Source organism: Sapajus apella, unplaced genomic scaffold (genome assembly GCF_009761245.1).
Source record: "Sapajus apella isolate SASKATOON/1434 unplaced genomic scaffold, GSC_monkey_1.0 scaffold178, whole genome shotgun sequence".
Taxonomy (NCBI): Eukaryota; Metazoa; Chordata; class Mammalia; order Primates; family Cebidae; genus Sapajus; species Sapajus apella.
In genome coordinates, this window is record NW_022437118.1 from 141,865 (window position 1) to 166,401 (window position 24,537).

The 24,537-nt window shown below is 43.0% G+C and overlaps 2 protein-coding genes across 4 annotated transcripts in view; both read left to right on the top strand.

The window, feature by feature from the left end:
• OSBPL11 (oxysterol binding protein like 11) overlaps positions 1-4,907 on the top strand; it is an 86,566-nt gene extending 81,659 nt beyond the window's left edge. The window contains exon 13 of one of the 2 annotated variants that reach the window (XM_032268291.1): positions 3,196-4,907. In XM_032268291.1, the coding sequence (XP_032124182.1) occupies positions 3,196-3,261 (66 nt within the window). In that variant the 3' untranslated portion in view covers positions 3,262-4,907. The remainder of the gene's footprint in view (positions 1-3,195) is intronic. The other variant, XM_032268292.1, reaches the window with a different exon arrangement.
• Positions 4,908-10,568: 5,661 nt separating this feature from the next.
• Positions 10,569-24,537, top strand: part of SNX4 (sorting nexin 4) — a 64,329-nt gene continuing 50,360 nt past the window's right edge. The window contains exons 1-2 of one of the 2 annotated variants that reach the window (XM_032268295.1): positions 10,639-10,757; positions 17,790-17,882. Coding sequence is in view for 1 of the 2 variants with exons in the window: in XM_032268294.1 (XP_032124185.1) it covers positions 10,617-10,757 (141 nt within the window). In the remaining variant the exon portion in view is untranslated. Of the gene's footprint in view, positions 10,758-17,789; positions 17,883-24,537 lie in introns of both variants that reach the window. The other variant, XM_032268294.1, reaches the window with a different exon arrangement.

A 24,537-nucleotide genomic window follows, 5' to 3' on the forward strand; every position in this document is an offset into this window, starting at 1 on the left:
GTACAACTATATATAAATACCAACTGTTTTTGAGACCAGCCTGGGCGATCTGTCCCAAAAAAAGAGCCGGGAGCAGTGGCTCACGCCTATAATCCTAGCACTTTGGGAGGCTGAGTTGGGTGGATCACTTGAGGTCAGGAGTTTAAGACCAGCCTGACCAACATGAGAAACCCCATTTCTACTAAAAATATGAAAAATTAGCCAGGTGTGGTGGCACAGGCCTGTAATCCCAGCTACTCGGGAGGCTGAGCAGGAAAATGGCTTGAACCCAGGAGGCAGAGGTTGTGGTGAGCTGAGATTGTGCCATTGCACTCCCATCTGGGCAATAAGAGTGAAACTCCAACTCAAAAAAAAGGATTGGGGGTGGGGGCAGATACACCATGAACAGATTCTAAGAAAGAAGAGTTTCTAAGCAAGAACATCTGTATATCATTAAAAATGAGCTCTGGGGCCAATTGTGGTGTTGTGGGTCTGTAGTCCCAGCTGCTCGGGAGCTTGAGGCAGGAGGATCAGTTGAGCTCAGGAGTTTGAGGCTCCAGTGAGCTATGACTATACCACCGCATTCTGGCCTGGGAAACATAGTAAGACCTATCTCTTTTAAAAAAAAAAAAAAAAAGCTCTGGAAGCTGAGAGCAGAGAGCTATATCTGTAAAAGATACAACCAGTGAGATTTTACAGGATGGATACCCTGATTCTTCGCTGCTGACATGACATGTAAGCTTTCTACAGGTCTGTTATTTCAGTTTCTTTCAGACCTTCTGGCTCTGTTACCTAGGCAGGAATGCAAGGCTGCAATCTTTGCTCACTGCAACCTCTGCCTCCCAGGTTCAAGTGATTCTTCTGCCTCAGCCTCCCAAGTAGCTGGGATTACGGGCACATGCCACCACGCCTGCTAATTTTTGTATTTTTAGTAGAGGTGGGTTTTCACCATGTTGGCCAGGCTGGTCTCAAACTCCTGACCTTAGGTAATCCACCCACCTGGGCCTCCCAAAGTGCTAGGATTATAGGTGTGAGCCACTGCACCCGGCCAGCTTTCTACTTTTCATTTATTCCTTATGTGACAGACAGTAAGAACCTACCTCTTAATCTTTATTTCACACTTTGTGATGCTGGACAGATAGATGCAGAAAACTGTAGCAAGATATGGCTATTCCATTAAAATAGTGAATTTCTGGATGGTCTTGAGTAACTGCCTGATGGAACAGTAGATGGGAGATGTAGACTCAGATTTGGGCTCATTTGGACGGGGCATGGTGGTTTGGGCCTATAATCAATCCCAGCTACTCAGGAGGCCAAGGCAGGAGGATCACGTGAAGCCCAGAGCAGACTGGGCAACATAGCGAGAACTCATCTCTAAAAAAATAAATGTAATAAAAGTATTTGGGCCCATTTGGGTGATAAGATGTAAGCAGGGTTTTCTAAGTGGTATGCCAGGGCACAGTGGTGCAACAGATGCTTTAGAGTGGTCATGGGAATGGTTTCTATTGTGAAAGAGGAATTATTCTGCACAAAGTAACTTTATTCAGTACTGTTGGAATAGGTGAGAGAGATCAAACTCAATTCTGAATATGGCAGTAACCAGTGGGGATTTATAGCCCACAGGCAGGGTGTGGGAATAGGTGAAAAATTACTAAGAGGAGCTTAGTTAGGTATTAAGGGTTGGGTGAGAGGAGCTTGATTGGCTATCAGGGGTGTGACATTCTCAATAAACTGGTTTATCAGGATTCTTTGCTAAAACTGGGCTCAGCAGGCCAAGGACAAGGCCTACTTAGTCAAAGGAGCCTGACTAGTTTTGGGGAAAGTCCTTGTGACAGTGAGCCAAATAATTGCCAGCCTTAAATCATTTTTCGATCAAGGTAAATATATTTTCTTAAACCTGTTTAATAACAGTAACTTGAAGGAGACATACATAGGACTTAAGGACAGAGGTTCAAATCTGACCTATTTTGCCTAGTCTCGTAAACACGGAACTCTAGTCTTCACTACCCTGGCCTTAATTCTGTGAAGTTCCCACTCTAGTGTGCTCTTTATGCATTTGCAACAGCTCTTTGTTTTCCTCACTATGCTCTTCTCCTATCTTCAGTTCACTCTTGCTTTTTTTTTTTTTTTTTTTGAGACAGGGTCTTACTCTGTTGGCTAGGCTGGAGTGCAATGGCACAATCTCAGCCCACTGCAACTTCCTCCTTCCGGGTTCAAGCAATTCTCCTGCCTCAGCCTCCTACGTAGCTGGGACTACAGGCACCCGCCACCACGCCCAGCTAATTTTTGTATTTTTTGGTAGAGACGGGGTTTTACCATGTTGGCCAGGCTGGTCTAGAACTCCTGACCTCAAGTGATCCGCCTGCCTCTCAAAGTGCTGGGATTACAGGCGTGAACCACCACATTCGGCCTCTTTAGTTCACTCTTTGACTCTAACTTTGTCTTCTTTTATTATCCTCTTTAAGGGAACCTGGGAAATCTTATGGTAACAGAGTCAGAACAAAAACAAAACCAGCACTTAGATATTAGAGATGCCAGTGGAGATGGGGAGAATAGTTAGTACCTTCCCTATCATTTGTCTGCTCCACTTGCTGCCCATAACTCTGTGAGTGAGGCTCAATCCGTAGTGTCTTGGCGAAATTGGTAAAATTGCTACAAATGGTTCTTGCAAAATTAAATGTTCATGGATCACAAACAAGATCCTCCCGTACCATACCTTCTCACCTAAATCCTAGCTAAACCACAGGCATTGTTTGATGTTTTAATCCCAGAGACTTTATTCCTTCACAAAAGCTCGTTTTTGTGTTTTTGTTGTTGTTTTGTTTTTTTTTTTTTTTAAGACAGTCTTGCTGTTTCGCTCAGGCTGGAGTGAGATGGCGCAATCTCGGCTAACTGCAACCTCTGCCTCCCTGGCTCAAGCAATTCTCCTTCCTTAGCCTCCCGAGTAGCTGGGATTATAGGCATGTGCCACCGCACCTAGCTAATTTTTTGTATTTTTAGTAGAGACAAGGTTTCACCACCTTGGTCTTGAGCCCCTGACCTCAGGTGATCCACCAAAGTGCTGGGATTACAGGCGTGAGCCACTATGCCTGGCCACAAAAACTCTTTTTAAATGTGAAAATAGAATTTCATTTCAGTGAAGGTGTTGCTTCTAGTTTTGGTTACTGATTTTGAAAATACTAGAGGGATGATTCTTTATCTTTTTATTTGTTTCAGGGAGATGGCTGGGTTTATCATAAACCGCTTTGGAAAATAATTCCAACAACACAACCAGCAGAGTGACACATACTGTCTAAAACTCAACCAAATGAGGTTCTTCTCTGTTTACCCTAAATCCTCTCAGAATGGAGTCATTGCACTGAGTGACCTGCTTCCTGATTGGGCAGACTGAAACTAGCTAAACCTGAATGTACCTACTAGGGCACCATAATACTGCAGCAAGACCAAAGTGGTAAAGAAACACAGTGGACCTCTTACCAACCTGTTCATGTGATGTGAGCAATACCATCTTAAACTTGTTACCTGAATTAGTAGATGAATCTTTTATCCAGTTCTTGCTCCTAAAATTAAGTTTAAATCCCCTATTTTTGCACAGGGGTAGCAGATACACACAAGAACGAGAACTCGGTGACTTTGATTTCTTTGTAGTGAAAAGTGAAGTCTCTGTTTCAGAGTTTGTGTCTTTCTTTCTGTCCATAACTGAAGTATTCACTACTCTTATAAACCAACCAAGAGGAGGAGAAAGATGACCAGAAGTGGATTCAGCCATCGTGCCTGAAATCAGTGTTTAAAAAAAAAAAATCAACCAGGTTGTGGTTAACAAGGCATTCTATTTCCTCAAAAAGACTGTGTGCCTATGTCCATCCATGGACATAGGAATTTATCCATTATCCACCTCTGTTGGAACTCTCTTTTAAAAAGTACATTTATAGATTGATTAGAATTATAACCATGGAGAATTTTTTCTTCTGAGCATTTTAATATACTTGAAAACAACATTGACTTGAAAAATTTCAGAACATTTTTCAGTACCTAGTTTTATTAAATATTACACTTGAGACAATTTTTAAAAATGTGTTCATGTCAATATGATGAGATTTTAGCCTTTCTCCAAAACTAAGGCATTAAAGAAAACAGCAAATATTGAAAAAACTGTTACTTTTTTCCTTCTTTTTTTTCACTTCTAGGTTAATATCCAGTATTATGTATTATCCTTTTGGATAAGTATGCTTTATTTTACCTTTCTTAAAAATTAAAATAAATGATTCTATTCATATTTGTCAGTAATTCAGAACTTAAATGTGTAACGGAACGTGCATGTAAGGTATGGTTTTAATTTTCAAGGAAACTTAAATGCTAAAGAAAGAGAATGAAATTAAAAGGTATCAGGAAAAAAGATCAGGAAGTTGTATTCAGGTACAAATCTTTTTTTAAATATTTTGTTGCGGTTGAAGAATTGCTGGCAATTAAAAGAATAGAGCTAATTATGGCTTTCATCATTCATTCATGTATTTATTGAGCACCTACTTATTATGGTGCTCAACACTTGTTACTGCAAGCTACCTTAATTTCCCAAGAGTGGTGCCTTACTCTGTTTTTTTCTGACATGGTCTTCCAATCAGTGTGTATAACATACCTGTTGTTCATCAGCCATTTTAGATGGCTGTGTCTGTTGCATCATCATAAGAAGTTTAAGCTTTGTGCTCTGATAAATTGTGTTCTGTTAAAGAGGTTAGTAGGATGAAAACAGCAAAACAATAATTTTTTCAGCAAATTGTAAATTATAAGAAAAAGAGTTGGTTTGTGTACAACAATTTTAATGATTCCCTTGTTCATTTTTGCTGTGAAATGCACTGAAAAAAATATCAAAATGAGTTACAGTTCCTGTGTTGGGAAAATTGACAAATAATAAAACTAGAGAACAGTGATGCTTCTGTCTCTTGTATGAATAGAGAGAAATAGAAAGTTTATATTCAGTAGAGTTATTGCTGTCCATTTGGGAGGGGCATTGATTTTCTGTTTAAGTCCTTCAGGAATATTCAGCTAGGCAGTAAATTTAGTAAGAGTTTTTAAAAATCAAGATGTTTAACTTATAAATATTCTGGAGATAGAACAAGAATATAAAATGAGACCAGGTTGATCTGCATGCAGTAGCATTTACAACTAATTGATCACAATCAATTGTAGATTTCTTATTTTGTTTGTTGTGAAACAGAGTCTGACTCTGTCACCCAGGATGGAGTGCAGTGCATGGCTCACTGCAGTCTTGACCTCCCGGGCTAAAGCAATCATCCCACCTCAGTCTCCCGAGTAGCTGGGACCACAGGCACACACCACCACACCCAGCTGATTTTTGTATTTTTTTGTATAGACTGGATCTTGCTATGTTGCCCAGACTGGTCTTAAACTCCTGAGCTCAAGCTATCCTCCCACCTCAGCCTCCCAAAGTACTGGGATTACAGGTATGAACTACCATGCCCAGCCCCAGTTACACATTTCTTTTTTCCTTCCTACTCCCACTGCTTAACTTGATTAGCCTTTAAAACAGAAATAAAAATTTGTAAAAATAAAATAAAACCAGAGATTTTTGTTTCATTTGAACTGTATGAGTACCATATTAATCCACTTTCACACTGCTGATAAAGACAGATAAAGACATAACTGAGACTGGGGAGAATAAGAGGTTTAATTGGACTTAAAGGCCCACATGGCTGGGAGGCCTCAGAATCATGGTGGGAGGCAAAAGGCACTTCTTACATGGCAGCAGCAAGAAAAAACAAGGAATAAGCAAAAGCAGAAACCCCTGATAAACCATCAGATCTCGGGAAACTTACTCATTACTGTGAAACAGTATGGGGAAAACCACCCCCAGGATTCAAATTATCTCCCACTGGGCCCCTCTCACAACTGTAGGAGTACAATTCAAGATGATATTTGGGTGGGGACCCAGAGCCAAATCATATCAAGTACCCATTTATTTCTTTGGATTGTTGAGCCATTTTAAGAATTATTGAACTAGTAGTTTTAGTGGCCAGGTGCAGTGGCTCAGGCCTGTAATCCCAGCATTTTGGGAGGCCAAGGGGGTGGATCACGAGGTCAGGAGATGGAGACCATCCTGGCTAACACAGTAAAAAAAATTATCTGGGCATGGTGGTGGGTGCCTGTCGTCCCAGTTGCTTGGGAGGCTGAGGCAGGAGAATCGCTTGAACCCGGGAGGTGGAAGTTGCAGTGAGCTGAGATTGTGCCACTGTACTCCAGCCTGGGTAACAGAGTGAGACTCCATCTCAAAAAATAAAATCAAAAAAGAAATCTTAGTTTTAAAGTTCTTATGGAAAACAATACATTTATGAGTAATGAAATCTCCCCCACATAGTTGGGTTGAACTCTTTGACAAGAATGAATTATTTTGCTTCTGGCTGTTTTACCTTCTCCCTATCTGCTTGCCTTTCCATTGCTTTCCTAGAAACAGGGACCAGAGAGTGAGGAAGGAGCAGCATCTGTTTCCAGAAGCTACAGCTTACCCACCTCATGAGAGCTAGAAGCTTTTTCTATTTTTATTTTTTATCTACATCTTAGTACTATTTGGCTAGGGAAACTAGTCTGTGGCAGTTGTGCCATATTTGTATCTCTTTCATTTGGGCCAAAATTTTAAATGTACACTTCTTTCTGGCTGTTAGCAATTGTGTGTTAAGAAGTCCAAGACTGCGGGACATGCCTGTAATCCCATCACTTTGGGAGGCCAAGGTGGGCGGTGCACCTGAAATCCGGAGTTCGAGACCAGCCTGGCCAACATGGTGAAACCCCGTCTCTACTAAAAATACAAAAATTAGCCAGGCGTGGTGGTGGGTGCCTGTGATCCCAGCTACTCAGGAGGCTGAGGCAGGAGAATCATTTGAACCCGGGAGGTGGAAATTGCAGTAAGCCGAGATTGTGCCATTGCACTCCAGCCTGGGCAATAGAGCGAGATTCCATCTCAAAAATATAAAAAAGTCCAAGACTGCCAGGCGCGGTGGCTCACACCTGTAATCCTAGCACTCTGGGAGGCTGAGGCAGGCGGATCACAAAGTCAGGAGTTTGAGACCAGTCTAGACAACATGGTGAAACCCCATCTCTATTAAAGATACAAAAAATTAGCCGGGCATGGTGATGCACGCCTATAATCCCACCTACTCGGGTGGCTGAAGCAGGAGAATCACTTGAACCTGGGAGGCAGAGGTTGCAGTGAGGCAAGATCGTGCCATTGCACTCCAGCCTGGGCAACAGAGCGAGACTCTGTCTTAAAAAGAAGCCTAAGACTGGGCCAGGCACAGTGGCTCATTCCAACACTTTGGGAGACAGAGGCGGGTGGATCACCTGAGGTCAGGAGTTTGAGACCAGCCTGGACAACATGGCAAACTCCATCTCTACCAAAAATACAAAAATTATCCAGGTGTGGTGGCATATAGCTGTAGTCCCAGCTACTTGGGAGGCTGAGGCAGGAGAATCACTTGAACCCAGGAGCCAGAGGTTACAGTAAGCCAAGACTGTGCCACTGCACTTCAGCCTGGGCAACAGTGAGACTGCATCTCAAAAAGAAAAAAAGATGTCCAAGACTGGAAGTAACAAAAAGAGAGTGTTCCAGCCATATATTTGGGCTTTTAATTTTTTTTCCCATGGTGAAGACACTATTACCTTCTGCAAAATATTTGTATTTAAGCCCCATGTTCATATTCCAGTTAGACAGTTTTTAAGCCTCTACAGGTAATTTTATATTGTATTTTTGGTAAGTTATGGCGTATCTGTATTGATTTACTGAACTCACTATGTTATGGCCATCATTATCTCTAATACCTGCTGTCACCAAAAACAATAAGAAGTGGTACTGGGCCAGGCACCCAGTAGTACTGAATTCCTCACCCCACACACAATTCTATTCCTATGCTTAACTCCCACTATGCATGTCTACTACTTGATACCTAACTTCTACAGATTCTTAGAAGGACTTAATAAGGGAAAAGGCTATATTTTTACTTTCTTATTTTTGCTTGTTAATGTTTTACTTTCATTTTTCCTTGTTAATTTAAAAAATGATTGCTGACATAGTGGCTCATGCCTGTAATCTCAGCACTTTGGAAGGCTGAGGCAGGTGGATCACTTGAGGTTGGGAGTTTGAGATCAGTCTGGCCAGCATGTGTTGTTTTTTGTTTGTTTGTTTTGTTTTTTGAGACAGAATCTCACTCTGCCGGCCATGCTGGAGTGCAGAGGCATGATCTCGGCTTACTGCAACCTCCGCCTCCCAGGTTCAAGCGATTCTCCTGCCTCGGCCTCCTGAGTAGCTGGGATTATAGGCACATGCCACCATGCCTGGCTAATGTTTGAATTTTTAGTAGGGATGAGGTTTCGCCATGGTGGCCAGGCTTGTCTCGACTCCTGACCTCAAGTGAATTGCCTGCCTTGGCCTCTCAAAGTGCTGGGATTACAGGTGTGAGCCACCATGCTCAGTTGCGTTATTGTGATTCTGAATATAGTTATCATATTTCTCATTTCTACAGAAGCATCCTCAGCGAGTTTCATTGTGTGGGAAAATGACACCCTTGTCCATATCACTCTCCATTCCATAGAGGGATACAACCCTATCTAGCCAAACCCAGAAGGTCGCAGGTGCTTACACAACTTAAGAGAGTCAAGAAAACCCAAAAGTGGTCTTTGGGCTTACCTTAAATCTGAATGGAATCTACCACTATGAGATGGTCATAATAGGGACATTGTCATTTGCACAAGTATTACAGGAAAGGTGTCCTGATCCAGACCCCAAGAGACGGTTCTTGGATCTCGCACAAGAAAGAATTCAGGGCAAGTCCACGGGGCAAAGTGAAAGAAACTTTATTAAGAGAGTAGAGTAGTAAAATAACAACTACTCAGGCTGGGTGCAGTGGCTCATGCCTGTAATCCCAGCACTTTGGGAGGCCAAGGCAGGTGGACAAGGGTGTGAGCCACCATGCCGGGCCAAAAGAATCTTTTTTTTTTTTTTTTTTTGAGACAGAGTTTCATTCTGTTGCCCAGGCTGGAGTGCAGTGACATGATCAGATCACTGCAACCTCCTGCCTCCCAGATTCAAGTGATTCTCATGCCTCAGCCTCCCAAGCAGCAGGAATCACAGGCACACGCCACCACGCTTGGCTAATTTTTTGTATTTTAGTACAGACAGGTTTCACATATTGGCCAGGCTGGTTTCGAGCTCCTGGCCTCAAGTGATCTGCCCGCCTGGGCTTCCCTAAGTGCTGAGATTACAGGCATGAACCACCACTCCAGGCCAAGAACCATTTTTATTTTATTATTTTTCTTTTCTTTTTTCTCACAGTATGCTTAAATTGTGGCTTTTTTTTTTAATGCGTAACTTTATTTTCTAATTTTTCACAATGAATGTATTATGTGTATATAAAATAGGGGAAAATAACCATCGGATCCATTTTGCCCTGATTTTAAATTTTTTTTTTTTTTTTTTGAGACGGAGCTTTGTTCATTTGTCCAGGCTGGAGTGCAGTGGCATGATCTTGGCTGAGATCAGCCTCCTCCTCCTGGGTTCAAGTGATTCTCCTGTCTCAGCCATCGGAGTAGCTGGGGTTACAGGTGCCCGCCACGACACCTGGCTAATTTTTGTATTTTAATAGAGATGGGGTTTCACCATGTTGGCCAGGCTGGTCTTGAACTCCTGATGCCAGGCGATCCGCCCGCCTCAGCCTCCCAAAGTGCTGGGATTACAGGCATGAGCCACCGCACCCAGCCCATAACAGATTTATGAACAACTTAGCACTTGGAAATGATTACTGAGCTGAGGTTTTAGAAATGAATGGAAATTTGCTCCCAGGCCAGAGAAAGCATTCCAGGAAGAGAAAAGTGTGTGTTACAGCTTGAAATAACTAAGTGGGCAGAAAAATGTTACTGTATTTGAAAAATTGAGACCAGACTTTGTATAGAAAGTAGTTCAAGGTACCGCAGTCTGTTACAACCAGTGAGCATTTTCCATCCGGTTACCATGGTGAAAGCTTGTCAAGGAAGCAGGTTTGGAAAATTTCAAAAAGGGATGTTTGTAGAAAATTATCAGGCATCTCCAGGGCTTCATGAAACACAACAGAACTCAAGCCCTGCTTCAACGGGACGCTTCACTTTCCTCAAAGCCTTTCAAGTATTACCTTTTGCTGAATGTATTACTCAACCTGCTGAAAGTTAATAATTTATGGAGCTCTGATCTTTCCGGGAGAAAACAAACCCGATAATGACAGGCAAGGCAAAGTCAGGTCAGACTACGCCTCCAATTTCTTTTGAGTTTCGTTGGCTTTAGGATCGCCATGCCTGCTTCAGGTGTTCACTTTCCCCTTGCGTTTCTCTTCGTCTCTCTCTTCACCAGCTCTCCCAGCTCTCTGTGTGTCCTGGCTTAGCAGCTGACCAGGTCCTCCGCAGGCTTGCTTGTCCTCCCACCCCCAGCTCCGCCTCCAGCTGCAGCTCTCTGAGCCCTCCAGGTCCCCGCCCCGGCCGGCTGAATGGAGGGGCGGGGCGATGGCGAGTGGGGGGGCGGGGCATCGCTAACGGAGAGACGGGGTGGCCGCGGGCGGGGCGGCAGCGCAGGCGCACTGGGTTCGCCGCGCCAAACTGCAGCCATGGAGCAAGCACCTACGGACCCCGAGCGGCAGCTCCAGCCGGCACCTCTAGAGCCGCTGGGCCGCTCAGACTCTGGGCTAGGGGTTGCGGTCGATGAGGAAGCTGAGGGCGCCCGAGAAGAGGGCTCCGGGGGCGACACGGTGAGGAGAAGGGGCAGCATAGCCCTTATGGCCTGTGTCGTGGCCTAGCGGGCAGGGCCAGGCTGGGCTGGGCTCGGCTCCGCTGGCGCGGGCCGGTGGGCTTGGCCGGGAAGGCCCAGCGGTGAGGGGAACCGAGGTGGAAAGGAGGGGGCCGCAGGTGCAGTAAGGGGAGGCTCGGTGGAAAAGCGGGGTGCTGGGTGCGGGGCGAGCGCCAGGCGCTGCAGGTGACCGAGGGAAGGGTCCAGACGGCGGAGGAGAGGGAAAGGACGCGTGGGTGCCGGAGCCCCGGATGGGCGAGGCTGGAGGGGGTTTTCAGTGGTCGCGTAGCCGAGAGATCTGGACCGCGAGAGAGTAATGCTGATGTTTCAGGCAGTTGCTAAGGGGTTTTGCTGGGAGAGGCCTAAAGGGACGCAGTGGGTAGTGGGCAGCTGTGCTTGAGAAGGAGGGGAATGCAGGACTAGAGTGAGGTGCAGGTCGAGGCAATAAGCATGGTTGGTCTGGTTCTGACATCAGGAATTAAAGTGTCATTCAAGAAAAGGTACAAATGAGAAAACATTTTTTTAAACTCCTTGTTTGGCTGTAATTATTTGGGGGGAAGTGTCATATTTTCCATTGGAGACTTACTGAAATCCCGTGTACTTTTTGAAGACCCTTTAGTAATTAGTGATTTTCATTTGCTTGAGGAAAAGGAGAAAAATGTATCATATATATGTGTTTCATTTCAAAATGTTTTCATATATAATGCAAGATTTGTAGACCTGCTTATATTTGAAGCCTTTAAGAAACAAACTGCAGTGCTCCACATCAGACCACCCTGCCTAAAGTCTCCTTTTGTGTGCACTGCTCACACAGCTCACTTCAACCTCGAACTCCCAGGCTCAAATGATCCTCTTGCCTCAGCCTCCAGAGTAACTGGGACTACAGGCACACACCACCACGCCCAGCTAATTTTTTTTTTTTTTTTTTTTTTTTTTTTTTTTTGAGACGGAGTCTGACTATCACATGGGTTGGAGTGCAGTGGGGCGATCTCGCTCACTGTAACCTCTACCTCCCGGGTTCAGGCGAGTCTCCTTCTGAGTAGCTAGGATTACAGGTGGGCGCCACCATGTCCAGCTAAGTTTTTTTTTGTGTGTGTGTGTGTGTGTGTGTATTTTTAGTAGAGATCGGGTTTCACTATGTTGGTCAGGCTGGTCTTGAACTCCTGACTTTTGGTGATCCACCCTCCTCGACCTCCCAGAATGTTGGGATTACAGGTGTGAGCCACCATGCCCCGCCAAATTTTTGTATTTTTTTGTAGAGATGGGGTTTCACCAGGTTGCCCAGGCTGGTCTGCGACTCCTGGGCTCAAGCAATCTGCCCACCTGGGTCTCCCAATAGTGTTGGGATTATAAGTGTGAGCCATGGTGCCCGGCCAAGAAAGACTTTTAAGTTTAGAGACCAGCTAATAGGGGTCTCAGGATTTGAAGGTTTTGCCTGCTGAGGAAAATATCTAGGTATATAGGGTAGCATGAAGACTTTTTTGGGTGTACTTTTTTTTTTCTTTGAGACAGCGTCTCACTCTGTCCCGGGCTGGAGTGCAGTGGCGCTATTATAGCTCACTGCAACCTAGAACTCCTGGCCTCAAGCAATCCTCCTGCCTCGCCCTCCTGAGTAGCTGGGACTACAGGTGCATGCCACCACACCGGGCTAAGTTTTGTTTTTTTTTGATAAAGATGAGGTATCTCTGTGTTGTCCACACTTGCCTTGAGCTCTTGGGTTCAATCAATCCTCCTGCCCCAGCCTCCTGAGTAGCTGGGACTACAGGTACACACCACCACACCCTGCCATTAGATATTTAGTTAATAAGAAATTGCAACTAGAATATAAAATCTGTTTGTTATTTTAAAAGATAGTATATATGTCTTTTGTTAATTAAAACAACTCTGTATATATAGTATAGATATTTGAAAACCCAGAGATGCTATAGAAGTTGTAGTTACATACTATTTCCTGGCATTTTTATTTTTTTATTTTTTTTTTTTGAGCAATCTCTTGTCCTATCACCTAGGCTGGAGAGCAGTGGCGTGATCTCTGGTCACTGCAAACTTCCGCCTCCCAGGCTCAAGCAATTCTCATACCTCAGCCTCCTGAGCGGCTGGGACTACAGGCGTGTGCCAACACAGCCAACTAATTTTTTTTGTTGTTGAAACGGCGTCTTGCTTTGTCACCAGGTTGGAGTGTAATGGCACCATCTCCGCTCACTGCAACCTCCACCTCCCAGGTTCAAGCAATTCTCCTGCCTCACCCTCCTGAGTAGCTGGGATTGCAGGCATCTGCCACAATGCTCAACTAATTTTTTTGTATTTGTTTTTAGTAGAGACGGAGTTTCACCATGTTGGTCAGGCTGGTTTTGAACTACTGGCCTCAGGTGATCCACCCACCTCGGCCTCCCAAAGTGCTGAGATTATAGGTGTAAGCCACGGCACCTGGCCCTAATTTTTATATATTTAGTAGAAACGGGGTTTCACCATGTTGGCCAGGCTGGTCTTGAACTCCTGACCTCCCACCTCAGCCTACCAAAGTGTGGGATTACAGGTGTGAGCCACCGCGCCCGGCCTATTTCCTGACATTTTTGGAAAATACTTATAAATACGTGTTACAAGAGCCCGTCAGTTAATGACCAAAGTTATGCAGTTTTGTTTTGTTTTTTTTGAGATGGAGTTTCACTTTGTCATCTAGGCTGGAGAGTAGTTGATACTAGAGGCCTGCACCACCACATCCGGCTAATTTTTTTTTTTTTTTTTTGAGGTGGGGTTTTCGCCCCTCTTTTACCCAAGCTGGAGTGCAATGGCGCAATCTCGACTCACCGCAACCTCTGCCTCCTGGGTTCAGGCAATTCTCCTGCCTCAGCCTCCTGAGTAGCTGGGATTACAGGCACACGCCACCATGCCCAGCTAATTTTTTGTAGTTTTTAGTAGAAACGGGGTTTCACCATTTTAACCAGGATGGTCTCGATCTCTTGACCTCGTGATCCACCCGCCTCGGCCTCCCAAAGTGCTGGGATTACAGGCGTGAGCCACCGCGCCCTGCAATTTTTGTATTTTTAATAGAGACGAGGTTTCACCATGTTGGCTAGGCTGGTCTTGAACTCCTGACCTCAGGCGATCTGCCTGCTTCGGCCTCCTAAAGTGCTGGGATTACAGTGGTGAGCAACCGCGCCTAGCCTATGTGGTTTCTTAAAACAACTCCCTAATTTAGTAATTTATAAAGAGACACAAGCTATTTGGGCAAGTATTTCAGAATTACTAGGCATTCAAACAAACATACATTTAGTGCATTCCTTCCCCTTCCCCTGTTCTCCCCTCAAAGAGAAAACCAAACTGAAAACTCATCCTTTGAAGATCTTCACAACCCTTCACCTCTCTCTATACTCTCAGTCTGTCTTCAGTTGAGAATTACTGTAGTATTTTTATGGCCTCATTGTAGCTGTTACTGGTAGGAAAGAATGTGGTCTGGGCACAAAAGTAAGTTAGTTTTCTGTGGGCTCTGCACGGTGGGGCTCTACTTTTTATTTAATTCTCAAAATTACTTCCAATAGATGAGTAAATGGAACCAGCCAGAAGCTCAGAGAGAAGTAATTTGGCCACGGTTACAAGCTAGTCAGTAGCATGGCTGGGATTTGAATCTAGGTTCACCTGGCATTGAAATCAGTGCTTTTTCCATTAAGCCATTTTGCTTCATAAAAAAAAAAAAAAAAAAAAAGTTTAAAATAGTCTTGTACGTTATTCCAATACTGTATTTAAAGTATTTAGTGTAGTTAAGACTAAGTTGTAATTTTTTGACTAGTCAAGTGCAATAGTGAGAAGGGGGAAACAAGTAGAACAAGGAGTTTGATCTGTGACTGATTGTGTGAAAATCAGTTGAGATAACTTACATTCAGACCAGCCTAAGTTGTAATTTTGAAAAAGAAAAAAAGGTGTGAAAGATGTGTTGATTTATCCATTTTTTACTAGCAAGATATCTAGGCAAATAGTGTTCAGAGATAAAAAAAAAAAAAAGCTTGCTTACCCACCCTTTTTTTCTTTTTTGAGACAGTGTCTTGCTCAGTTGCCCTGGCTGGAGTGCAGTGGCAGAATCTTGGCTCACTGCAAACTCTCCCTCCTGGGTTGAAGTGATTCTTGTGCCTCAGCCTCCCGAGTAACTGGGGTTAAAGTCATGTGCCTCTCTGCCTGACTGATTTTTTATTTTTAGTAGAGAGGGAGTTTCACCATGTTGGCCAGGCTGGCCTCAGACTCCTGACTTCAAGTGATCCACCCACCTCTGCCTCCCAAAGTGCTAGGATTACAGGCGTGAGCCACTGCGCCTGGCCCAGCTTTATTTTTGACTGCAGATTTTAAGAGGGAGAGTAATTTGTATGAATTATTTTACCCCAAGAGGTTTTGCAGACTTCACTGCCAAAGAGTCACAAGACTCTTGGTTTTAACGCCACTAATCGGGATTCTTTAAACTCTATGTAAGCTCTTTTTCTGTACAAGTGCATTTGTTTTTTAAAGCTATCGTTCTATTTAAAATAATTTGGAAAATGGAAAATATGAGAAGGGAATTCATTCTCTAAGAAAGGAGTAATTAGTCCAAGTAGAAGGAGAGGAAATAGCAAGGGAATGGAAGACAGAGTGCTTTTTTAGATTCCATTGAGTTGGCAGTTAACAGATAGGTATTTGCCAGAGAAAAACCATTTACAGTATTTGCCAGAGAAAACCCATTACCTGAGGAATTCATAAGTGATTTTTAGGGAGAGTGCCCTACACCTGGGAGTGCTAAAGGAGGAAAAACTGATTAAGCAGCGGGTGGTTAAAAATTCCAGTGCATATTGAATAGCTTCACTGATTGGCAGCAGAGAACTAAGTGGAATAGACCAGTAAGGTATGAGGCATTCTGTGGAGAAGGATAACATTAAAAAGGAAGAGAAAATTTACAGGCATAATTACATAATTCATCAGTTTAGCAGCTAATGATAAAAGCATACTCAAGAATTTTTTATTGATTGCGATTGAGAAGAGGTCTCACTTTGTTGTCCAGGTTGGTCTCAAACGTCTGGGCTCAAGTGATCCTCCCACCTCAGCCTCCCAAATAGCTGGGATTACAGGTGTGAGTCACCATGCCCAACCAAATACATTTTTTTTTTTTTTTTGAGACAAAGTCACCCTCTGTGGCCCAGGCTGAAGTGCTGGGGCATGATCTCTGCTCACTTCAGCTTTCACCTCCCAGGTTCAAGCGATTCTCCTGCCTGAGCCACCCAGGTAGCTGGTACTGCAGCCACATGCCACCATGCCTGGCTAATTTTTGTATTTTTTTAGTAGAGATGGGGTTTTGCCGTGTTGGCCAGCCTGGTCAAACTCCTGGCCTCAAGCAGTCCTCCTGCCTTGGCCTTCCAAAGCAAAATGCACTTTTATCTCATAATCAGCATATGCATACTTTCGTATGTGATTGCTGTTTCAGGAAACAGTACTTAGCAACTACTTCATGCAACACTTATGATATTTTTCTTTTTTTTTTTTTTTCCTTAAAAAATTTGTTTCTTTTTAAAGATGGGATTTCACCATGTTGGCCAGGATGGTCTCGATCTCTTGACCTTGTGATCCGCCAGCCTTGGCCTCCCAAAGTGCTGGTATTACAGGCGTGAGCCACCGCGCCTGGTGATATTTTTCTTTTCTGTATTTTTTAAGAACATTTTTTTGTTTGTTTGTTTTTGTTTTTTTGTTTTGTTTTTGAGACGGAGTTTCACTCTTGTTACCCAGGCTGGAGTGCAATGGCGCGATCTCGGCTCACCACAACCTCCGCCTCCTGGGTTCAGGCAATTCTCCTGCCTCAGCCTCCTGAGTAGCTGGGATTATAGGCACGCGCCACCATGCCCAGCTAATGTTTTGTATTTTTAGTAAAGACGGGGTTTCACCATGTTGACCAGGGTGGTCTCGATCTCTTGAACTCGTGATCCACCTGCGTCGGCCTCCCAAAGTGCTGGGGTTACAGGCTTGAGCCACCGCGCCTGGCTCTTTTCTGTATTTTTTAATAAAAAAGAAGCACTGGGCTGTATGCAGTGGCTCACACTTGTAATCTCAGCACTTTATGAGGCTGAGGCACATGCCTTGAGACCACGTAGGGCAATGTAGGGACACCCAGTCTACAAAAAATAAAAAACTTAGCTGAATGTGGTGACATGTGCCTTTGGTCCTGGCTACTCATGAGGCTGAGGTGGAAGGATCACTTGAGCCAGGGAGGTTGAGGTAGCAGTGAGCCATGATCTTGTCACTGCACTTCAGTCTGGGTGACAAAGCAAGACCTTGTGGAAAAAAAAAGTGTCAGAGGCCAGGTATGGTGGCTCACGCCTATAATCCCAACACTTTGGGAGGCTGAGGTAGACGGATCACCTGAGGTGAGGAGTTTGAGACCAGCCTGGGCAACATGTATTTCTCTACTAGAGATACAAAATACAAAAATTAGCCAAGCATGGTAGCACATGCCTATAATCCCAGCTACTTGAGAGGCTGAGGCAGGAGAGTTACTTGAACCTGGGAGGCAGAGGTTGCAGTGAGCCTCGATCTTGCCACTGCACTCCTGCCTGAGCGATACAGCAAGACTCCATCTCAAAAAAAAAAGTGTTGGTCATGACCCACCAAATTAATTTCATAGACTGTGAATGTGTTACTCAGTTTGGAGCACTGTTCAAACTTAACATATTGTTTATTTTAAATAAAAATTAATGTTTTCTGAATAGCTGTGCTGTTATTTAAAAAATATTTTTATAGAAAAAAGCACAAGAGAACAGGTCGTGTATTATTACCCTATTTTTCTTAATTACTGCTTTGGACTGAATGTTTCTGTCTCCCCAAAATTCATATGTTGAAACCTAATCCCAGGTGATGATGTTTGGTGGAAGGGTTTTGAGAGGTGATTAGGTAATGAGGATGGCGCCTTCGTGAGTGGGATTAGTGCCCTTATTACAAAAAAAAAGAAAAAGAACTCCAGAAATCTCCTTTCTTCCTGCCATTTTAGGACACAGTGAAACACAGCTGTCTGTGAACCAGGAAGCAGACCCTCACCGAATCTGCCAGTTCCTTGATCTTGGACTTTCCAGCCTCCAGGACTGTGAGCAATAAATTTCTGTTGTTTATAAACCACCCAGTCAAAATGGTTGTTTGTTTTAGCAGCCTGAACTAAGTTATTTACAGCTGAAGTAAGCATCACTATTAGTAAACACATCATTTTTAACCTAGTACCAGGTACCTCTGATCATTGTAGACAGAGCCCTGAAGGGAAGTAATTTCAATAGGTGGTTCTTTTTTTATTTTTTGAGATGGAGTCTCACTCTTTGACCAGGCTGGAGTGCAGTTATGCAATCTCAGCTCACTGCAACCTTCGCCTCCTGGGTTCAAGCAGTTCTCCTGCCTCAGCCTCCCAAGCAGCTGGGACGACAGGCTTGTGCCACGATGCCCAGCTAATTTTTTTTTTTTTTGAGACAGTTTCACTCTTATTACCCAGGCTGCAGCGCAATGGCGTGATCTCAGCTCACTGCAACCTCTGCCCCCGGGGTTCAAGCGATTCTCCTGCCTCAGCCTCCTGAGTAGCTAGGATTACAGGCATGTACCACCATGCCCAGCTAATTTTGTATTTTTAGTAGAGAGAGGGTTTCTCCCTGTTGGTCAGGCTGGTCTCAAACGCCCAACCTCAGGTGATCCACCAACCTCTGCCTCCCAAAGCGCTGAGATTACAGGCGTGAGCCACTGTGCCTGGCCTAATTTTTGTATTTTTAGTAGAGACAGGGTTTCACCATGTTTGCTAGGATGGTCTCCATCTCTTGACCTTGTGATCACCCGCCTTTGCCTCCCAAAGTGCTGGGATTACAGGCATGAGCCAATGCACCCACCTCTAGTTGGTTCTTATCTTTAGCTCCCTAACCTATTTCAGTAACACAGAAGCATCACACCTAGAAAGAGGGTGATAAGGAAGTATACCATTATGGTAACCGCGGTTAGCTTTGGGTTGTGGGATACAGGTGATTTATATTAATTTTTTTCAGTCTTTGTACATTAAGCCTGTATAATTTTCATCATCAGAAAATTTAAGCCTAAAAATAATGGGGAAAAAGTAATACTTGTGCTCTGGCTATGTGCCAAGCAACTTTAAAAACTCTTTATATGCGGCCGGGCACAGTGGCTCATGTCTGTAATCCCAGCACTTTGGGAAGCCAAGGCGGGTGGATCACGAGGTCAGGAGATCAAGAGGAGACCATCCTGACCAACAGGGTAAAATCCCGTCTCTACTAAAAATACAAAAATTAGCCAGGTGTGGTGGCCCGCACCTGTAGTCCCAGCTGCTTGGGAGGCTGAGGCAGGAGAAGTGCTTGAACCCGGGTGGCGGAGGTTGCAATGAGCCGAGATCACACCACTGCACTCCAGCCAAGCGACAAAGCGAGACTCCATCTCAAAAACAAATTAAAAAACTCTTTATATGTATTAACCCATTAAATGTTCCCAATGACTTTGTGAATTAGGTCTGTTCAGGCTGCTGTAACAAGGTACCACAGACTGAGTGGCTTATAAACAATAGCAATGAATTGCTCACAGTCTTGGAGGCTGGGAAGTCCAAGATTAAGGAACTAGCAGATTCAGTGACTGGTGAGGGACTGCTTCCTGGCTCATTGTAGGCTGTCTTTTCACTGTGTCCTTACATGGTGGAAGGAGGAGAGGAACTCTCTGGGGTCTCTAACCCCACTTATGAGGGCCCTACCCTTAAGACCTAATCTTCCTAAAGGCCCCAGTTCCTAATACCATCACCTTGAGTGTTAGGATTTTAACATACAAATTTTAGGAGGATATAAACATTGAATGTATTGCAGGTACTATTATCTCTGTTTTCCAGATGAGGAAACCGAAACACAGGCAGGCTAAATTACTTGCCCAGCCTAGCCATCATGGTGATATCCCATCTCTACTGTTAATAAAAAGACAAAAATTAGTTGGGTGTGGTGGCACACGCCCGTAATCCCAGCTACTTGGGTAGCTGAAACATGAGAATCACTTGAACCCAGGAGGTAGAGGTTTCAGCGAGCCAAGATTGAGCCACTGTACTCCAACCTGGGTGACACTCTGTCTCCAAAAAAAAAAAAGTGGTATCTGTTGATGCTGCATTGAGGTGAGAGGATTGCTTGAGCCTGGGCAACATAGTGAGACCTCACCTCTACACATAATATTTAAAATAAAATAAAAATTATGTCTCTCTATAAAGGGTCGCTGGTCTCATCTGCCATTCATTAAGCCAGTCCATCTTTAAATCTGTTGAATGTGTCCTTTTAACAACTATGTGTTAATCTTGGCACTGTTCTGTGCTTTAATACTGACAGTTTAAGTAATTTTATATCATCTACCAACCCTGCTAGTATTATTATTTTGTGCCTGTTTGTATTCTCTAGCTTTTATCATAGCTGATATCCTTTTTTTTTTTCCTTCTTCGTAACTGGATGGTATGTCAGGGTAAATTTATGATTCATATGTCTTATCCTTTTGACTGAGGAGATATTAATAACTTTATCAGTATGTGCTTTCAGAATTCAGGGAATTTTTAACTGGAGCAGATGGTAAATCAAAATGCTTGGCTGTGGCCCAGAAGATATTATTAATAAATGTATATATGTATGTGTCAACCAGTGAGGGCTTCATAACCAACCCTAATGTTGAGTGGCTTGTGCTTATGTGATTTCTTGAGCTTTCTTTTTGTTGATGATTTCCTTCTGTCTCTCTTATTTTCTGTCTTAGTACACAAATATATAAAAGCTTACATTTTATAAAAATGGCTTGAGGACTGAGTGATTTGTTTTTGTTGGCTAATTTCAGCCTATTGGGTTGGCACTTTATCTTCTATTAGCATTTTTACCTTCTTCTGCATTTTTCCTACACATTTTGGGAGCACTCCATAGTGTCTTATCTGTTTTCATTGCTGATTCTTATTTTTGCACTGTCACAGAGCTCTTTCAGACCTCATAGTGCCTAGGTTTAATTTTAATGTGTAGCTTTTTCTTTTACCTTTTGCTGCACCTATGTTCCTACTTTTATCTCTCCTTCATAAAATACCCCAATTATAATACAGTACAAAATTTTAAATTAAGTTAAAACCCACCTCAATTTTGACAGTGAGCAAAGAAGAAAAAAAGCCATGGCATAGCAGTTATCCTGTGGTCTCACTTTGTCTTCCTCGTTTAGACTTGGAGTTAGTTTGGGTGTATTTGAAAACTTTCTGCAGTGATGCACTTCCCAAACATACAGCCTAGGGGCTACCAGTGGTATGTTTGTTGTTCGAACTTTTTCGTCCTTTGGTATAGACCTGAGATGTTCTAGTGGGAAAAGAAAGGAGTCTGCTCTTAAAACTGGCTGCCTCAAGGGTGGAGCCTATTAACCACTGCCAAAAGATTAGGTGAATTTAAAGTTTAGTGTAAGATGACTCCTGATTGTTTAAAAAAACTTTTGCTGCCTGCTGATAATCTTGCCTTTCGGTGTATGTATAATATTTAACTTTTTATAGAGAGAGATTTGACTTTGGTTAAACCCAAAATTAGATATTAATATTGAGGATCATTTTTATTTGTATAATATGTTTTTTCTTCAGTTTTAAAAATTGTGTTAAAATACATATGATATAAAATTTACCATCTTGATGGTTTAAAAATGTTCAGTCTTAAGTACATTCACATATATTGTACAACCAGCCTCCAGAACTCCTTTCATCTTGTGAAACTGAAACTGTACCCATTAAACCACAGCTGCCAATGATTCCCCCTCCCCCAGCTGCTGGCAGCCATCATTCTACTGTCTGTATGATTTTGACTATTCCAAGTACCTCATATACATGGAATCACACAGTATTTGTCTTTGTGTGACTGTTTTATTTCACTTATCATAATGTCTTCAAGATCTATAATCATGTAGCATATGACAGAATTTCCTTCCTTTTTAAAGATTAGTAGTAGTCCATTGTTTGTATGTATTACTTTTAAAAAATCTATTCATCTGTTGATGGACATTTTCATTGCTTCTACAGTTTACCTATTGTGAATAGTGATGCTGTGACGTGAATATGCAAATGTCCCTTTGAGACTCTGCTTTTAATTCTTTGGGGTATATAGCCAGAAGTGGAATTGCTGGATTATATGGTAATTCTATTTTTAATTTTTTGAGGCACCACCGTACTGTTTTCCACAGGAGCTACACCACTTTACATTCCCACCAATAGGGCACAAGGGTTTCAATTTCTCCACATCCTCACCAGTGCTTGCTTGCTTTTTCTTTTTTTGGTTTTGTTTTGTTTTTTGAGACGGAGTCTCTGTGTCACCAGGCTGGAGTGCAGTGCTGCGATCTCGGCTCACTGCAACTTCCACCTCTTGGGTTCAAGTGAGTCTCCTGCCTCAGCCTCCCCAGTAGCTAGGACTACAGGTGCGCACCACCACGCCCAGCTAATTATTATATTTTTAGTAAAGACGGGGTTTCACCTTGTTGGCCTGAATGGTCTCAATCTCTTGACCTCGTGATCCACCTGCCTCGTGATCCGCCCGTCTCTGCCTCCCAGAGTGCTGGGACTATGGGCCCCAACACTTATCTTCTATTGTTTGTTTGTTGTTCATAGTAGCCATTCTGATAGGTGTGAAGCGGTATCTCATTGTAGTTTTGATTTGCATTTATCTAATGATGAGTGATGTTGAGCATCTTATGTGCTTCTTCAGAGAAATGTCTATTTATGTCCTTTGCCCATTTTTCCATTTTTGAATTGGATTTGTTTTGTTTTTGAGAGAGAGTCTTCCTCTATCACCCAGGCTGGAGTCCTGGCATGATAGCTCAGTGCAACCTCTGCCTCCCAAGTAGCTGGGATTACAGGTGCCTGCCACCACGCCCAGCTAATTTTTTGTATTTTTAGTAGAGACAGGGTTTTGCCATGTTGGCTAGCGGGTCTCAAACTCCTGACCTCAGGCGATCCACCCCTCTCGGCCTCTCGAAGTGCTGTAATTGCAGGTGTGAACCACTGCACCCGGCTGAATTGGGTTGTATTTTGTTGTTGAGTTTTTCTCTATATAGTCTGGATTCATGAGAGAACATACTTTCTCCCATTCTTTGGGTTGTCTTTTTACTCTAATACTGTCTTTCCCCCATCCCGAGACTTAGTCTCGCTCTGTGATGGAGGCTGGAACGCAATGACGTGATCTTGGCTCACTGCAACCTCTGCCTTCTGGGCTCAAGCAATTTGCCTGCCTCAGCCTCCTGAGCAGCTGGGATTACGGGCATGTCACCACACCTGACTAATTTTTGTATTTTTGTAGAGACGGGGTTTCGCCATGCTAGCCAGGCTGACCTCAAACTCCTAACCTCAAGTGATCAACCTGCCTTGGCCTCCCAAAGTGCTGGGATCACAGGCATGAGCTACTGTGCCTTGCCTGTTTTTGATGCATGACATTTTAAATTTTCATGAAGTCCAATTTGCCAATTTTTTTTTTTACTGCCTATACCTTTGGCATCATATCCAAGAAATCATGGCCAAATCCAACGTCTTGAAACTTTTTCCCTGTATTTTCTTGTAAGAGTTTTATGCTTAGATCTTTGAACCATTTAAAGTTAATTTTTGTATAGGGTGTTAGGTAAGGATCCAATTTCATTTTTTTTTGTATGTGGATATTCAGTTTTCCCAGCATCATTTGTTGCAAAAATTGTCCTTTTCCCATCTAACTGTCTTGTCATAAAATTGTTTGACTATATATGCAAAGGTTAATTTCTGGGCTATCTATTCAATTTCATGTTCTACATGTCTGTCTTTATGCCAGTACCACACTGTTTTTATTACTGTAGTTTTGTAGTAAGTTTTGAAACCAGGAAGTATGAGTCGTCCAATTTTATGCTTAATTTTCAAGATTGTTTCGGCTATTTGGGGTCCCTGAAGATTCCATATGACTCTTAGGGTTTTCCTATTTCTGCAAAGAATGTCATTGGGATTTTCCTAGGGTTTGCATTGAATATGTAGTTGCTTTGGGTAGTTTTGATATCTTAGTAAATTTTCCAAATCATGAACATGGGATGTGTTTTTATTTATGTCTTTTTAAAATTTCTAGCAATGTTTTATAGTTTCCATTGTACAAGTCTTTTACCACCTTAATTCTCAAGTACTTTTTCTTTTTGATGCTATTGCAAATTGACATTTTTATAATTTCATTTTCTTTTTTTGTTTATTTATTTATTTATTTTTTTGAGACGGAGTCTCACTGTTGCCATGGCTGGAGTGCAGTGGCCTGATCTTGGCTCACTGCAACCTCCATCTCCTGTGTTCAACCGATTCTCCTGCCTCTGAGAATGTCTTAATTTTTCCCACATTTTTGAAGGACAGTTAGCTAGATATAGGATTCTTGATGGACAATTATTTTATTTTTTAGCACTTTGAAGATATCAGCTCCCTGTCTCCTAGCCTCCAAAGTTTCTGATGAGAAATTTGCTGATAACCTAACCTTATTGAGGATTCCTTATATATGATCAGTTGCTTCTCTCTTGCTGCTGTCAAGATTCTGTCTTTGAAAAGTTATAAAGTCTCAGTAAACATCTCATTTGGAATTTGTCAAGCTTCTTGGATGTTTATATATATTTCTTCCATCAAATTTGTGAAATTTTCAACCATTATTTCTTCAGATACTGTTCCTTCCCCTTTTTCTCTCTCCCCTCTCCTTACTACCACAGTGCACATGTTGGTTCGTTTGATGGTGTCATGGGTGTCCTTT